Here is a 16,945-nt window from a genome sequence, read left to right on the forward strand (position 1 = left end):
ATAAATACTAGGAAGTACCAGTGGAACTGTTGTGTGTGTGTGTGTGTGTACACTGTAAAGGTGAATCCTTTGTGTGTGACAACCTAAAACCTAAGTCGTTTTATAAATGTGGTCTTTACTGGTTTTGTCTGTTCAGCAGAGTTGATTTCACCCTCTGAATGAACTTGGTGTAATATGAGCCACAGTTGGCTGACAGGTCTTTGGTATTCTGGTTAAGAGGCTGTTTCTGTCATCTCCATATTATTATATCGGTCTGCAGCTCTCTTCTTCTACACAAGAGAAGAGAATCTATGCAGTTTTTCACCGTCTGTTTTCCCCATGTAAAGCGTCCACCATTTACCCATTTGTCTTGTTTGGATATTAATAATTCTGTGTGTGTACATAATCAGTCCAATATTTCAAGAAGGTCACCATAGTTTGTAATAAATATAAATCTTTACATCTAAAAAGTTTTCAAAACAGATGGAATACAAGCTATATGTATTGCTCTCACCACAGTGGCCTAATCTAAAAAAAAAAAAAAACAAATCTGAATACGTTGGTCTCTAGAAGTCACCTTCTGTTTTATGTCCAATACTAAAGGGTGGTATTTGTGCATTGCTGTTTTGTATAATTTCTATAGTGCGTGTTTAAATTTGGAATAGCGTTAAAATAAATGGTTATTTGGGGATTTTTTGTTCAAATACAATATTCATTTTCCTGCTTGTGTCATTATCTACCCTTGTATTTTTGGGTCCTGTTAAAAAAAAAAAAAAAAGATCGTCAAAAGTTATGTCATTTTTTTCTGGTCTAAAACTTGTTTAATAAAATCCTGTATATCTTTGACCCACACAGCTTTGTTCAGTCTAAACAAATTTATATATACACATCATGAAAGTTAATAGAACACTTTTATTGTAAAATAAATAATCAAATACATGAAAGTCCTTTGCAGTGTGATGAGAAACCATCTTTATCCCAAAGATGATGAACTAAACATTCCTGCACTTCACATCTCAAGTCAAACGACATGATGGTAAAGCTTTCTTTCCTCCTCCGGTCACCACTGGTCAAATTTCAGCCCAATGGGATCATGGTTACAAACTAAAAGTGGGGAGAAGGTTTGTACGAAAGCAAAAATCACATTTAAATCAACATCCTGCAGCAGTTTGAATTAATTCAGCAGGTGAAGAACCCAAACTGAAGCACGGGGACGTTAAGGAAAGAGACAATTCAACACATTTTATGATAGGATTGTTATTTAAAATCTTAAAAGCAGTCTCCCTGCTTTCTAAGTGTCTCGTGCGCCCTCTCTCCTCCCGCCTCCAGCTCAGTTGTGGACCGATATGGTCTGTTTGCAGTCGGGACAGGCCTGGTCCTGGCTGGCTGCTGGCAGCCCCACAGCGTGCTCTGTTGTCGAAATCAACAATGTGTCCAGTGTCATCTCTGTACATTTGGCTATAAAGCGAATGAAGGGCCTTACATCGCCCTCATTGGCTGTGTCTAGAGCTGCATAATATTCAGCCCGTTGTTCTTTGCGAATAGTGATGGGTGGGTATCGTGCCTGCATGAGCACAAGGTTCATGAGCAGTCGTGATGTGCGTCCGTTGCCGTCTACAAATGGGTGCACATAGACCAGTTTGTAATGGGCGAGAGCTGCGTACTCCACAGGGTGCAGCTGCAGGGCGTCCTCAGAGTTGAGCCACTGAACGAGCTCCTGCATGTGCCTCTGCAGGTCCCGAGGGTGTGGGGGAATGTGGTGGCCCACAAACACCTGGTTGGTGCGCAGCCTGCCTCCCTCCACAGGGTCCACATAGCCGAGCACCCGCCGGTGAATCTCCAGGATGTCGCTGACAGTGATGGCTCCTGTTCTGGACAACAGCGTGGTGTTGATGTACTTCATGGCTGCGTCCACACCGATAGCCTCGTTCTGCTCCAGCAGACTCTTCCCAGGGACGGCGTAACGTGTCTCGATGATGTGACGGATCTCGGACAGAGTGAGCGTGCTGCCTTCAATGGCCACTGTGTGGTAGATGTGGTGGTAGTAAGTCTCCTCCATCACTCGGCGGAGTGCAGAGTTGCCTTTAGGAATAGACATAAGCCGGCGTACTTTACTGTCAATGATGCCAAAGTAACGCTGGTCGATCTCTTCCACTAAGGGAAGAGTTCGATCTCTGCTGACCAGAGCTCTCTCATCACATGGCGAGATGGCCAAGGCTTTGGTGTAGAGGTGGTCTGCCTGGACCACATCCTTTTCCTCCTCCAGAATAGTTCCCAGCTCCGTCAGGGCATCCACGAAGTCTGGATTCATATTGAGTGCATGCACCAGCAGCTTGTGAGCCTTCTCCCTCTTCCCCAGTTTCTTCATCTCCAGAGCCTGCTGCAGTGCCGCTTTGGCCTCCAGCTCCATCTCTGCAACCACAACATGGTGGACAGCTTTATTAACATTAACATTAACATTAACATTATTATTATTGGCCTTATTTTACAGTGAAATCACAAAGCAAAGACAAACTAGAAGTGGCATTTTCAACAGATTCAGAAAACTAATATCCCAAAATGAGTTTAATACAACATATGAAAAGTTGTGATTAATTCATTTGCCTTATTAAATGTAAGGAAATTGGGTGAAAGTTAACAATCCCAGACAGAATCATCCAGATTTACAGATGGTGTGTCTCAGAGGAAGGCTGATCTCCACCTCTGGGTGTCTAACATATGGTACTGAGCTGAGCTGAGCTGAGCTGTGACTTGAGTGAATCTGTACCTTTGCTCGGCTTGGACTTGTGAGGCAGCAGGTCAAGGGCAGTGAAGGGGACAGTGAGGCTGGTGGACTGCACAGCTGGAGGCTGGTGAGAGCTTCCCCAAAGCTGACAGCGGAGCTGAGCGATGCCCTTCAGGGCGGCGCAGCACTGGTCCTCCACCCCCACCAGGGGCATCAGGATGGCCACCAGAGAGCCGAGGACGACGCACAGCAGCGGGCCCCATCCTCCCAGGACACGGCCGCTGGTGTAACGCCACACCGACACAGCAGCCATGATGACCCAAGCTTAAATCCTCCATCCTATAATAATACGGTCCCCCATGTATATCCACTCCAGCTAGGAGAGCCGAAGGGCGGCTGACAGCAGGGGAAACACGGCAAACATGACAGCCGGGAGTTACCAAAGCTGCCGAGGAAATTCAATTCAGTCACCCGACGGTTACAGCTCCTTCGTTAACCAGGTCTCTGTCGTGTCTCTGTGAGTCTAAACTGGAGGCTAAAACACCGACAGAACTGACGTTTAGACGGCGGTTTGTTTGTTGTCGGCGTCAGTACACTTGTGCACAAAATATACACATCATCTACTTCCTCGGTCTGGACGTGTGAACATCCTGGAATATGATTGGTCAGGAGCACATTGAAGGGCGGCGCTGATTGGCTGAAAATGCAGCAATACAACAAATGGTTCGTAACCGCCTCTGATTGGTTGATTAGGTTCATTGTGCCCTAAGTTTGGTCTGTCAGGCACTACTGACTGCCACACAGCAGGAGCATAATGTACTCAGGCAGCCTCATCCTAGATCTAAATTTGACATATTTTCTACTGATTTAATAAAAAAAATAATTTGCCTTACTGTATTTATTTTTGTTTATATCGAATTATAAATTTATGTTTCTTTTATCTTCTATTTACAGTTCACATTTTTACTTTTTCAAAGATTTCTGCAGCCTGTCAGAGGGAGGTGGGATTTGTCCCAAGTTCACATGAAGGTTGACCTGAGAGGTTGTGCTCTGGGATAAAGCCCCTAACAAAACCTGCAACACTTTGAGAACTGAAATATTAAAATAGACAGCTCTGAATATTTATGGAGCTGGTCTGGACTGATATTATGAGGCTGGTATTTACTTTAACAACCCCAGTTCAACACAAGTTAGCCAATGGTTTTACCAAATCATCCACAAAACCATCCAATGTGACTCTTCATGCACTGCAATTGATCATCATTGGCACCCCCCCCCCCCCCCCAAATATGTTCCAAGTTGTTTTTGCTATGGTATTTCTAATTGTTAATTGACAGCTGCAGCTTCACTGCTGGTTGTGCCGTCATTTTAGTTGTCCATCTTTTTAAATGTAGTAACAAACAGAAGAGGGCAGCATTGTTCTGTTATACAAACATCTCAGTGCATCACATCCTCTGAAGACTGCAGTAGCACTCTTGGCCTCAAAATCACTATAATCAAGATTTATTCTTATGCCATCCAGTCTTTAGGAGTCTTTATGTGCCTCATGTGCAACCTCTTTCTTCTAACATTGGGTAACCATTCAGTTCCATTTATTCTTGTCCTTCATGTCACTGGTACTTTGATATTCAGTTTGTGTATTTTTATTTGCTTGCAGCTTTTAATAAAAAAAAAAAAAATCTATTCATAGTGAATTTTCCTATTTCAGAAATGACCACCAGCTGGGTACAGCCTGTGGTGATGAGGATTGATTCCTGGCCGCATGCCAAAGCCAACACTATTAGACACATCTTCAGCAGATGGCGGACTACCAGCTCTATATAGCTGATATTCACACACAGCCTGAGACTGTCTCCACAGACAGTGCAGATAAAGTTATGAATGAACAACTATGTGGATCATTTTGTGTGGAGTTAGAGATAAAGTAAGTCTGTCATGAAATGTGCAGTTTTGAATTTGTCAAGTTATGTTGCACATTGTGCTCACAGTGAGCTCTGGGGCTGCTCGCTAACATCATTTACCACAGAGTCCCTCTGTGCTGCTCTGACCCTCGCCAATTTCACCTTGGAAGATAATGGAGTAGCCTGTTCGAGTGTGCTTGAGCTGCATTATTTCCTTTCTCCTGTTATTCATGCACTCTCTCAGACATTTTTCAAAGCAAAGAGGAAGCCAAGAGTATTTTCATTCAGATTTCTCATGCTCAGAGAGAAAGAATGAAAGAAAGAAAGACTGAAAGAAAGAAACCATGGGGGAATATTTTATCAATATGCTGCCAATGATTAACTGTAATGGGAGGAAGGACGACCAGCCGCTGCCCTTGGGATACAGGGTCTGACAGGCTCAAATTACGCTCAGAGTTGTATATGTTTGCCACCACCAAGACATTTTTATTGTTTCCCTTTGACTCATAAGCAGCTTTCATTCCACATTGCATGAAACCAGGCCTGTAGCTGGTTGCGGTGAGGCTTCATTGATTTGGATTCACATATTTGTGAAAAATGAACAAAAAACAAAAAAAGTTTTCCAATCCTCCCCTTCCTGAAAACTAGTCAAGATGATTTATGGTCTTTAATGACTCACTATCAGTGCCAAATTATTGATTATTTTTTATACATAATAGAATGACTAATTTGTAGTATACAATGTACCAATGTCACGTTATGAATGACAGTAAAAGCTGAATGAGGTGCCAGCATAATTCAATATGATCAGTGTGTCAACAGTGAACAGTGTCTGGGGGTGTGCAAGTGCACTGAAACTGATCAAATATTATCATTTTAGAAATATGAGTAACATGATCAGAGGGTGTCAATATGATTATGTGTATCGCAAATTATTTTAATGATCTAAAACCAAAGATAAAGAAAATAAAAGCTGAAAGACACATGGTTTTAAACTCAAGCTAAAAGTTACCAACCAGTACATAAGTGTTCAAAATAACAGTGTCACATGTTTAAACAGTAAGCCAGTCAGGCTGCGATCCTGAGATGTCTCCAGTGAGGCTATAACTCATGAAGGAAAGACTCCACCTCGGGGGGATGGTGTTATCGTCCAGACTCTGGCCTCCAGAGCCTCACAGGAAGGGCTCGACCATCAGTGATCTGTGGCAGTGCAGTTTGTATGTTTACCAGGTGTTTGTTGGATCGGTCACAATATCTCAGCTTCCTCTGTTTCAGTTTTAATCTAATCTCTTGTGAATCAGAAGTTGACTGTAATTGAGATTTAGTTTCTTCAAAGTGAAAGGTCCATTTTTTTTTACTGATGTGGTTTTCCCAAAGTGAGGTGAGGAGGAAATTAATTAAGATCTTTTTTCCTTAAATTGAAGGTTATAGCTGAAGCTTGCTCTTCACTGAAGGCAAAAAAAAGCGGCAGATTGAACTATCAGATGTGTGTGGAGCCAGTGTGTAACCTTGCTGTGAATGAATAAATGAAACAAATATAAAATCCATATTTATCTATCACGCTTTCTAATGTTTGCATAACACTAGTGGGTAGAATTTAACATTAATTAGCATTTTTATTTCCTTGTTAGAAACCTGGCTAGTGACATCTTGGTCACTTCCCCATATAAACCTGCACAACAACTGAGTTTAGACCCTGTTTTAGCAGACAGGCAAGGACAAATTTGGCAGAGTCGGCGACTGATGAAGGAAAAATGATGGCATGAAATGAGCAGCCCTCAGGTCATATGTGGACTAATTCTGTGCCCATCTGGCATATGCTCACATGAACTAAAAACCCCTCAGCTGTGGAAACAGCCAGAAAATGCATGAGTCTGAAGTTAAAATCATTGATGAGTGCAAATTCTGTTTTCGCTGTGTTGATGCAATTAAATGCCTCATGTCACTTTGGGATTATTACCAGAATGGAACAGCCTCATGAAAAGTTAGCCGTCTGTTATCTTGAATGCATTCCTAGATAATGCTTTTATCTCGTGTATCAGTGTTGTGAAATAAGTGTGATGCACAGAACATGAATTTACAGACTTTCTCATGATTCTGTGTGAAAACAAACTAGTTTCCACTTGTTTATTATTTGCAGATTATTTAAAGGAAAGTGTTTCTAGATGCATCAGCATGATCCTCACACCAGCTGACATGTTAACTTGACACACACTCCAGAGATCTCTTGTCACTAACTATTAAAATAACACCCTGTCTTTTCACTACTTGCAGGAACTGTTCTTCAAGTGGAAGAAAATCCATCTGCCCACCTGGAAAAAAAAGCAACCTGTCAGGGCGGGAAATAAATCCCTCTGGCGCAGACGCATCGCCTCCTCCCCTACTGGCTCGTGCTCCCCTCTCCAGCCTCTGTGGAGCCGTCAGTCTGCTTGCCTTTCTGTCTGAGAAGAGGCTTTGTTCTGGGTGACAGAGTTGGGTGTCAGAGATAGAGGATCTCGTTAGAAAGTCAGAGGGAGAGGGATGGTGGCTCTCTTTCCACTCTCTGAGTATGGATGGCTCAGAGAGCAGGGATCAGGGGGCTGTAAAATGAATGTCAGAGTGAAGGAGAGCAGCACTGGGAGCAACAACTGCCCTAAACTGTCAGCATCTAAAATGCCTATCTAAATGGAAGGCTTGTTCCAAAATGCAAGATCCACACACTCATTGGGCAGACTGACAAGTGCTGTTACAAGACGATTTGGGAGGTCAGGACGTCTTTCTTCCTCCATAGTGATGGCAGCGAAGGACACAGCTGCCTTTGGTGGCCCTCAGCCTGTCCAGGAGCTCCTCCATGAAATCAGAGAAATTAATGCACCTGCATGAAAATAATTAGTTTACAGGCTATGGTAATCTGATGTTTCCTCCTTCTCCTCCTCATCCAGCAGCCTGGAGAGCCTCACAGTGCCTGCTGAGGATCAAATGGACACTTACTGGATCTCTGTCCCTGCAGTTTTCCTGCATTGCAGTGTGATGCTACATATAGAAACAGAATTTATGAATGATTGATCAAAGATGCTGATCCTTGTTTGTGTGCGAGGGAAATATTTGTTTTGTGGCAGTAAGCTACAATAGACAGGCAGGTCTTCGTATTTGCTCTTAGGTCTTGGTGATAGGCCTGATGCATTTAACACTGTCATGTTTGCCTGTTTGTCAGCTGTAGCATATACCCTCAGATTGGATACTGTCCCTCAGCCCCAGTCTCACATGCTCCATCAGGTCCTGCTCGAGGGCCTCAGCACGGCCAACCGGTGAGTAAATGATCTTGTGGAAAGACAGGCGACAGAAATAATTAGGTCTCCACTGAGGGGCAGCCATTACCAGGGACCTTCCTCAGGCACTTCTTGATGTTTCACTTATTATCTCACTTCCACACTGGCCTGTGCTGTTCAGCGAGGTGGGTGTGCAAGCCGCCAGCTCTGTCAAATGCACCAAATCCCCCACTAACAGGCATATCTTACAGCACGCAGCCATGACTCAGCAAGTGTGGGCGGCTCATTATTTTCTTCACCCACCTAGAGATGACTGGCTGTTGACTTTGTTTGGTTTCTTTGGTAACGTACAAGGGGGAGTGCAACATAAAATGATTGCACCTTATAACACGATTAAATACAACATGGTCCATCGGATGACAATGTTTGCTTGTGTGTCGCCTGAGACTGCTCGCCTGTAGCTGTCCTGTAACTTCTTTATGAGACTTAATAAATGCAAGCTGATGATTTTGTGGCAGGAGAAACTAATCACTCCATCTGAGTGGAACTGCTCTCACAGCCACAGTCTGGATTTCTTTTTAAATGCAATATCATAGTAGTCTGTCATGTCGTCTGCATCAAATGCCTGCTGCCTTAAAAGTCACAAGTCAATCTGTGTTACCAATCATCTGCCCATTGATTAAGTAAATTGTATGATGTTGATTTTATTGATGGTTTCTTATTGCCGTGGTGACCCCCACTTGCAGGTTAAAACTCTGATTTCTCCAAAACTTTGATTTATGACAAAAAAAACCCTGCCAAACTATTTGATCAGCCTGAGCTGTACTGTGCGTTTAGTGCTAATCAGCAGATGTTAGCATGCTAACATGCTGAACTAAGATGGTAAACAAGGTGAACATTATACCGACTAAACAGCAGCATATTAACATCATCACTGTTAACATATTAGCATGAAGATGTACGATCAAAGTTACATTTCTTTACATTTGCACAGAGCAGAGATTTTTTTTCATATCTCATTTGAAAATAACATTTGCAGCTGTGAATTGTTTTGTGGCATTTTCAAATGTAGGTTTGCTTAAGTTTTATTTTCACTCTGAACCACATCAGGCAAGAATGCCTCATGAAAAGGCTCTCATATGAAAACCATCATGCTCCTTCACATTGCAGAATGATTCGCATATGCTGCTGGCAGGTGGTATTTGTGCTCCAGAGGCAACAGCGTCCACATCTGATTAATTATGCTGGGCCCATGTGGTAATCATACAAGGACCCCATCTGGAGGCTGACTTCAACATATTAAACAAAAAGCAAATAGCCAGCGGCACCTTCCTCTCCATCCTTTCCCTCCAGCTTCACGAGCAGCAAGTCCTGCATGTCAGGATGTGGGTGCAAGAGCTTCATTATCAGCTGCGTGCTTCAGAGGCCTCGTCACAACTCTTCATGAACTCTTCTTATTTCTTCTCATTGAAACTTCTACCAGATGACCCTTTTAAACATAGTAGCATTTAAGAGCCTTGGAGTACTCTAATTCATATGATATCACAGATGAACCAATTATTATCATCTAACTGATAAACCATCTGGGCACACAACCTAAAGCTGGCACTGTGATAACAAGCCAAAATCCCATGACCATGAGCCTGGATCACTGTGAGGATTAATGTGTTAATTGACTTTTTCAGAGCCATAGGATCTGTCTGATCATTTAACTGGATTTAGATGGTTAAAAGCAGCGTGGATGATCTCATAAAACCACAGATCCTGGACCATATTGGATTATCATAGCTGCATCATTTATGACATTTCTGTTTTATCCCATTAGTTCAGTTTCTATAATCTAAAAGCTAGTTTTTCTAACGAATACTTCAATTTTTATTCTGGGATACGTGTGAAAAACTGGAGTGATAAATGTGGATATGTTGCATTTATGTAGAACATCTGTCTTATCTTTTGAATTTACTCTGTGCACAACTGCAGGAAGTATTTTAGTGTGCTCAATAACATGAAGTATACTGGTGTAGTATAGTCCAAACATTTTTACAGGCAGATTTTCCAAACAGTGAGTGAGGTGACATGATATCTGAGCTTTTTTTAGATGCAAAGATAAAGCAAGGTAATGCTAGATACTTTACTTGATATCTTGAAAGATAGAAAAGCTCCTGATATATTTTGCCTTTATCATCAAGCTAATGAAGTAAAAAAACATCCAGCAAGACAGAGGTAAAAAGATGCAACAAATGTGTTGGAGCAGTTTTATATTATTACAATACAATTCAAGACAATACAATTACAAAACAATTATTCCAGTTTTGTACTAGCCGCAGACTCGAGCTCTGTATTCACTCTCCCTGAAGCTGTATACTGATATGAAGGTCCATCAATGGTCACCATTACAGACCGGCCTGTCTTTTGGTATCAGCCCTGCTTTGAAGCTGTATTTTCCTTTAAAAGCAAAAGCATCAACGGCACCAGGTCAGTGAAGCAGTCAGACTCTTGCTCTTTTCCAGCTTTTCAACCTCTTGTCAACCAAGTGTTTTCTCTTCAGCTACTCCTGCGTCATATGATCTCCACTCCCGCAGGGGAGTTCACAATCTCTTATTGTTCAGACATTTCTGGTTTGTCACAATGAAAGGACAACAACACTTGCAATGTGAAAAAAAAACATGCTCATGCCTGCTATATACGTTAGTGAGGGAACTTTTCATCTCTCTGTCAGATGAAAATCTTATTGTTGTCATATAGTGGGTAAATAATAGTAAAGGATTTACTGTGTCTCGTCTGAATGAGAAGCAGACATATCTCTGAGCTCTTCTTATCCATCTGTGCCCTTGATGGATAAAACCCTGTAAACGTAAAGATTTAACATGGATTCATGTTGGTCCATCTGTGCATATCACTGTTGGCATGCAGCCAGCTCTAATCCTCCTGAGCATAGAGTGTGTATGTGTGTGTACAGCCACATATGTCAATGCGTGTGTCTACTCTTTTCCCCTCTCTTCCCCGTCAATACAATATCACATAGAAAAGACAAATAATCACTCATGACTGAAGCCTCTTGTCACCTTGATTTTCTGAAAGTGTATCATTTCCTCCTTTATGACTGATGTACAAAAACAATAAAGTATCATTGGATTTATCAGCATTCATGATTTTAGATTATTTAAAAATATACAGCTTCTATTGGGCATCAGAGGTCAAGTAATGCTAAAATGACTATTGACTAGTATCAATGATCAAAGTTATTACAATTCATCCTCTGTGGACCATAAATGTTTTATTTTTCCAAATTTCACACCAATCCTTTGTTCAAATCTTTTGATAAAAACCACCTGATCGAGCTGGAGAAAAAGTCAGAGGTTCACCAAAGACAAACTGATTCCTCCTCTGGGGAGCATGAATGTTCCAACAGTAATCCATCCAACAGTTGTTGAGATAATTCACTCTAAACCACCAAAGTGGTGGACCGACCAACCAGCACGCTGACATTATCCCCTGAGCCACGTCATTAGCAAGGCTGGAAATAGTCCTGTGGCCAATGGCATTTTTCAGATAGTAAACAAAAGCTAATAAGAGATGTTGCCAAGGTTTAAAGGATGACTTTTTTCCACACAACATCCAACTACCGGCCTATTTCAATTTCGGCCTACAGTCAATGACACTCATGTCACATTCGGAGGAAATCAATAATTCTGTGGTCAGTAGTGAACTGGCATCCAGTGATTGACTTGCCTACAGTTGTATTGATGACAGGCTCTCATTAGTCAGACATCCATCCACCCACCCATTGTCTATATCGCTTATCCGTCAGGGTCGCCAATCCCAACTGACTTCAAGAGGCGGGGTCACCCTGGACACGTCGCCTGCCGACTCTATGCAAACTCTACCCAGAAAGACGTGTGTCCAGGTTCAAACCGGGATTCGAACCTGGAACCTTCTTGCTGTGCCGCAACAATGCTAACCACCGCACCACCATGCTGCCCCTTCAGTCAGACATGAGTGCAATAATATATGCAAATAGATCTTGACATTTGTTTATCAGCAGGACCCTGGAAACACCTGAATGTTACAGAGTCATTTTTAATGTTAATTAATGTTATGTAAATGTTGGCTGTGAAAAAGGTCTGTTAGAGCCCAACTACTTCACACATTCAAATATGTGCTGTGTTGCATCGCTTCAGACAAAAATGCTGCCAAATTATTGTGGATCTAATAATAACTGGTGAGTGATTGAGACGTATGAAGTTATCACTTCCTGAGATTAATGCCACTGCTTTGTTCCACAGATCTTTTCAACATGATTACTATCTATTTCTGATATGGTGACTCAAAGTCACAGTCCATTTTAATCCTCATTGTGGAGGTGGATTTTAGTTAAACAGATTTATGATGCTGAATGGAGCATCTCTGCTACGCTCTGATCCATTAACGGGTTGCAAGCAGAAGACTCTAATGTAGTGATAACGCTCAAGTTACTTTTAAATACAATTTAGAGGGCACACTGGCTGGCAAAGAGTGGAACCTGATACTGTACGGTGGAGACCAGCAGGGGAGGAGGTAAGGACCCGTCCTGATTGCAGGAATAAAAAAGTGTTCAGTGGCTTTTTGCAATGTGTGAAAGCTTGAAAAACACAGTGGCTGATTGGCATGTTTCACACAGGAAGGTTTCATAAATTTGTTTTATTCTTGTATAAGATGTAGCTGTCATGGCCAAGTTTGAGAAGAAATGGTTTAAAGCATAAAATCTGCCAATAGATGAGTTATGCAGTGTGTGAACTATTATTGTAAACCATGGAAACAGCAGATTTAAAGTCATGCAGTCAGAGCTTGTGAAACAGAAATAGTCACTTTCATTTGGTGAAAATATTTCAAGCCAACACTGACTTTTATAATCTGAGGAGGAGAAGTTAGAGTGCAGCAAAGCTTGATGTTCTCAAGGACGCTCCATCAGGGTACAGACGTTGCTTGAACTGAAGTCATGTGCAGACCCAGAGAAAGATTATACCTTTTTATTGTGTGCATTTGATTATTTATAACCTCGGCCTTCATCAGGAAATCTAATCTGCAGGGCGCCAGCAGGTCTGTGCATCCTCTGCAGTGAAGGTGATTTTGCTAAAATGGATCTAAATAGGTCAGGTAGGCAAGCTGTATGCAATTAAATATTTCCTAATTTACTAGAGAGCTGTATGTGGTTCAGGATTGACACGCATAAGCTCATTTCATGAACATGTGTAATTTACTTGTTCATTATAATAATCAAGAGAATGTGAAGACACTCAAGGAAACTCAGAAGAACTTCGCAGGGTGCGACGAGGGGCTCCGTTAGTTTCACAAAGAATTATTTTCTCCTTCGTGTGTTAGAATAAGGTTCCACACTTAATAGTAAAAATGCAATTACCCTGCTAATTTGAACAAAGTAAACTGTAGTCGAGCCAAATGTATATCAAGCACACAACATGTACATGTTAACTGTATGTGATTATTGAATCTCTAAACACATAGAAGAAACAAATACAAGTAAATAAGGTTTCATCAGTTTCACCATAAAGGTTCTTCCTGCCTGGATAAGCATTCTTGTCAGTAAACCAATGTTACACTTGAGAGCGAGGCTGTCCTCCTCTCTCATTGTAACATCTTTGCCATCTGTGGTTCTTCATCTTGCTGCTTCAGATGTATGACTCCATGATGCAGGAGAGAACTGATTCAGTCTGCAATGACGGCAGCAGTGTTCTGTGTTTCTGTGTGTGTGTGTGTGTGTGTGTGTGTGTGTGTGTGTGCACGTGTGTGTTGTTATTAGAAACATCTGCAAGAAAAACTGGAGTTGAAATATCAAACTAAAACCAGTGTGTTTATTGTCTGAGAACGCTGTCGTTTCACCTCGTGCTTTATGGTTTTCTGAATTCTGTGGCCTACATGCCTGCCTCCCCTGACTGCTTTGAACAGTTACATCTGGCCTTTGACAGACGCCTGGCAGAGAAAAGGGTAACATCATAGCCTTATCACTCACTAAAAACATACTTCTCTTTTGCACATTCTGGCAGAGGAACTTAAAGGTTCAATAAAACAGAATTAATATGAAGTAAAGCTGTGATTAACAACAGTAGGAAAATGACTGAATACGCTTAATAACAAAATCCTTTTTGTTTGCCGGGATTATGGATCAATATGGAATTTAATATAATTTCTAAGAGCTTTAGTTTGATGTCTGAAGGGCTCGGCGATATTCTTGTACGCTGTCACTATATATATAAGTATAACTATAAGTCCGCTATCGATCATTTGCCATGTGCAAAGTGCATTTAACACCCACAATACTTAAACAAACATTCACAAAACAAATGTTATACAATTTTAAATGTGAAAATGCAGTACTGAAAGTATTCAGGGGGTGTTGAGAAATCACCCGGTCAGCTGATTGCTAAGCAGATGTGTTGTGTGGTGTCTCTTAACACGTTTTAAGAAAACACCAGACCGAGCTCTGGACACCATCAAGTCAGCAGCAGGGGAAGGTCTGTGCTGCAGGTATGACGTCTTTCAGTGATCTTAATATTATCCAGGAGTTGATTTAGAATCAAAAACATTTTTCATTTAATAACTTTTTGTTAATTGAAGTTAAATTTGATAAAATGCTGGTCATTTATAATATTTTCCTTTTTTTCCCAGAGAAATCTCTTAGACTGTCCTGCTCTTCAAGCTGAAATGGATCATACAGAATATGCAGAGTATAATTATAATTACAGTTATGATGAGACTTTTCTGCATGAGGAGCCAGTTTTTCAACACGAACCGAAGTGCCTGAAGGAAGTCTTATGTGTGACTTTACTCGCAGTCAGTGTGGTCATTTTTCTACTGGGCTTCTGTGGAAATGCCTTGGTCATCTGGATCTCTGGATTCAAGATGAAGAAGTCCATCAACACCACCTGGTACCTGAGCCTTGCGATCTCTGACTGCGTCTTTTGCACCTTCCTACCGTTCAGCATCACCTACATGGCAATGGAGGAGTGGATCTTTGGCTCTTTCTTGTGCAAATTCACCTCCTTTGTCATGTTCGTCAACATGTTCAGCAGCATCTTCCTCCTGGTCGTCATCAGTGTCGACCGCTGTGTGTCAGTCATGTTTCCAGTGTGGGCCCAGAACCATCGCACCATTAAAAAGGCGTCCATTATTGTTCTCCTGGCCTGGCTCCTTGCCATCGGACTGAGTATTCCCTCTGTGATCTTCCGTAATGTTGGCACTCACCTCGGTAGGACCATTTGCTTCAACAACTATACATTAAGCCCAGACAGTCACAAGATAGTTGCACTGTGCCGCTTCTTTGCAGGGTTTATTGCCCCTTTTATCATCATCATCATCTGCTACTCTATCATCATCCTCAAACTTCGCACCAACAGGATGACAAAATCCTCCAAACCCTTCAAAGTCATGAGTGCTCTGGTCGCTGCTTTCTTCACCTGCTGGCTGCCGTACCACGTGTTCGTCCTGCTTGAGCTGGACCACCAAAACTACGACCACAACCTTTTAGCAACCGGACTCAAAGTAGGCACTGCCATGGCAGCAGCTAACAGCTTCCTCAACCCAGTGTTATATGTTTTCATGGGCAATGACTTCAAGCGGAAGTTCAAGAGCTCTGTGCTCTCAAAGATGGAGAACGCGATGGCAGATGAAGGCCGCACCACCAGCCGATACCTGTCCAGAACCAGCTCCATGGACGGCAGAGCTTCTACGCACATCTAGAGGTGTCAATCATTAATCCAGAGCTGCTTCACTCGCTTTACAACAAAAATCCAATTAATTAACACAAGACTTGAAATATTTTGTTGCCTGCGAAAACACACTCATGAATCAATCTGTACAGATTGACTGTGCAAATTAGCCTTTTTGTTGCAACAGTTGGCAGGATTGAGAAAGCTGTTGCCAAAGCACACTCACAGACATATAATGTATTTGCAGAATCTGCAAACTTGAGCCAATATCTAAACATGTACTTAGCTCATTTTGCATTGCAGGGTGGGTGACATCAATCCCATCCAGCAGGAGTGTTTTCAGAGCAGTGTCTGTGGAAAGTTTTGCAGGGAACTTTAATTGCAGTACATAGAGGTCGTAAAAAAACAAGAACTGTATATTTTCTGATAATAAATAAAAAAAATGCATTATCATTATATTAAGCACTGTCTGAAATTATATTAAGAAAATGAACATTCGAAGGGCTCCATTCATCAAAATATCTGCAATCAAAAATGTTGCCAGCATTATGTTTCACAAATGTTTGTTACTTGTTAATTACAGATTGCATTTGTTTTGATAAGGGAATGAAGTTAAAAATCAACAGGAGAGGAAGTAATCTCATGCTGAAAACTGCAGTTTGTATGTTGCTTGTGTGGCTTCCGGGAGTATTCGCCCCTTTTGCCATAGACCTGATTGTTGTACGGTTTTAATTTGCTTCCCTTCACCTCCAAACTGATGCCTCGGACTGATCCATCGGACTGATCCATTGGCCTCATCGACTGCTGGACTCTTTATTAGATTGTTTGTTTGCTTACACTTGTTTATTTCAGTGAACTTTGTAAAGCACTATGAGACACTCTGTTGTGATATTGGGCTATACAAATAAATTGAATTGAAAACTTGAATTGAAAACTAAAATAATAAGCACAAGGGCCCACAATTAAATAAACCGAAGATAATGAAGTGCGCTAGTCAAAGGAAAAGAGCTGATAAATGATTACTTCTCTTCCATGCACATAAAACCTCAAAACCCTTCACCCAGAAAAGGGATACTCTATGTGCAGTGTAGTTAGTTCTCATGACTTGTGGAGAAATATCTAGTGTCTTCCACTGCATGCTACAATCTATACTGGACAGCTTATTGTGTGAGATTGTATAACTCTAAGAGTACAAATACCACTCATGGACATCTGTTTGTGTTATATCATGTGTGAGATCTGTGCGGTAAATCTGTTTTGTGCAATACATGTATGAATGTGTTTCTCTCTTTTTTTTCAAAAATAAAGCTGTATTACTATTACAATCTTTGACGTATTCATTACTCAAAGCTGATTTCCTCAATAACTTGAAAATGTTCCCATATTTAT

At 41.5% G+C, this 16,945-nt stretch overlaps 2 protein-coding genes across 2 annotated transcripts; one reads left to right on the forward strand and one right to left on the reverse strand.

Annotated features, from left to right (window-relative positions):
* Positions 1 to 871: 871 nt before the first annotated feature.
* ficd (FIC domain protein adenylyltransferase) lies at positions 872 to 3,017 on the reverse strand. Its single transcript, XM_070834037.1, has 2 exons — positions 2,747 to 3,017; positions 872 to 2,391 (listed from the first exon to the last, which is right to left on the reverse strand). Exons 1-2 carry the CDS (start codon positions 3,015 to 3,017, stop codon positions 1,310 to 1,312), a joined length of 1,353 nt encoding a protein of 450 aa, XP_070690138.1. The 3' UTR covers positions 872 to 1,309.
* Positions 3,018 to 14,337: 11,320 nt separating this feature from the next.
* cmklr1 (chemokine-like receptor 1) lies at positions 14,338 to 16,861 on the forward strand. Its single transcript, XM_070833751.1, has 2 exons — positions 14,338 to 14,375; positions 14,519 to 16,861. Exon 2 carries the CDS (start codon positions 14,553 to 14,555, stop codon positions 15,585 to 15,587), a length of 1,035 nt encoding a protein of 344 aa, XP_070689852.1. The 5' UTR covers positions 14,338 to 14,375; positions 14,519 to 14,552; the 3' UTR covers positions 15,588 to 16,861.
* The last annotated feature ends 84 nt before the right edge of the window (positions 16,862 to 16,945 follow it).

This window comes from Pempheris klunzingeri, chromosome 7 (assembly GCF_042242105.1).
Source record: "Pempheris klunzingeri isolate RE-2024b chromosome 7, fPemKlu1.hap1, whole genome shotgun sequence".
Taxonomy (NCBI): domain Eukaryota; kingdom Metazoa; phylum Chordata; class Actinopteri; order Acropomatiformes; family Pempheridae; genus Pempheris; species Pempheris klunzingeri.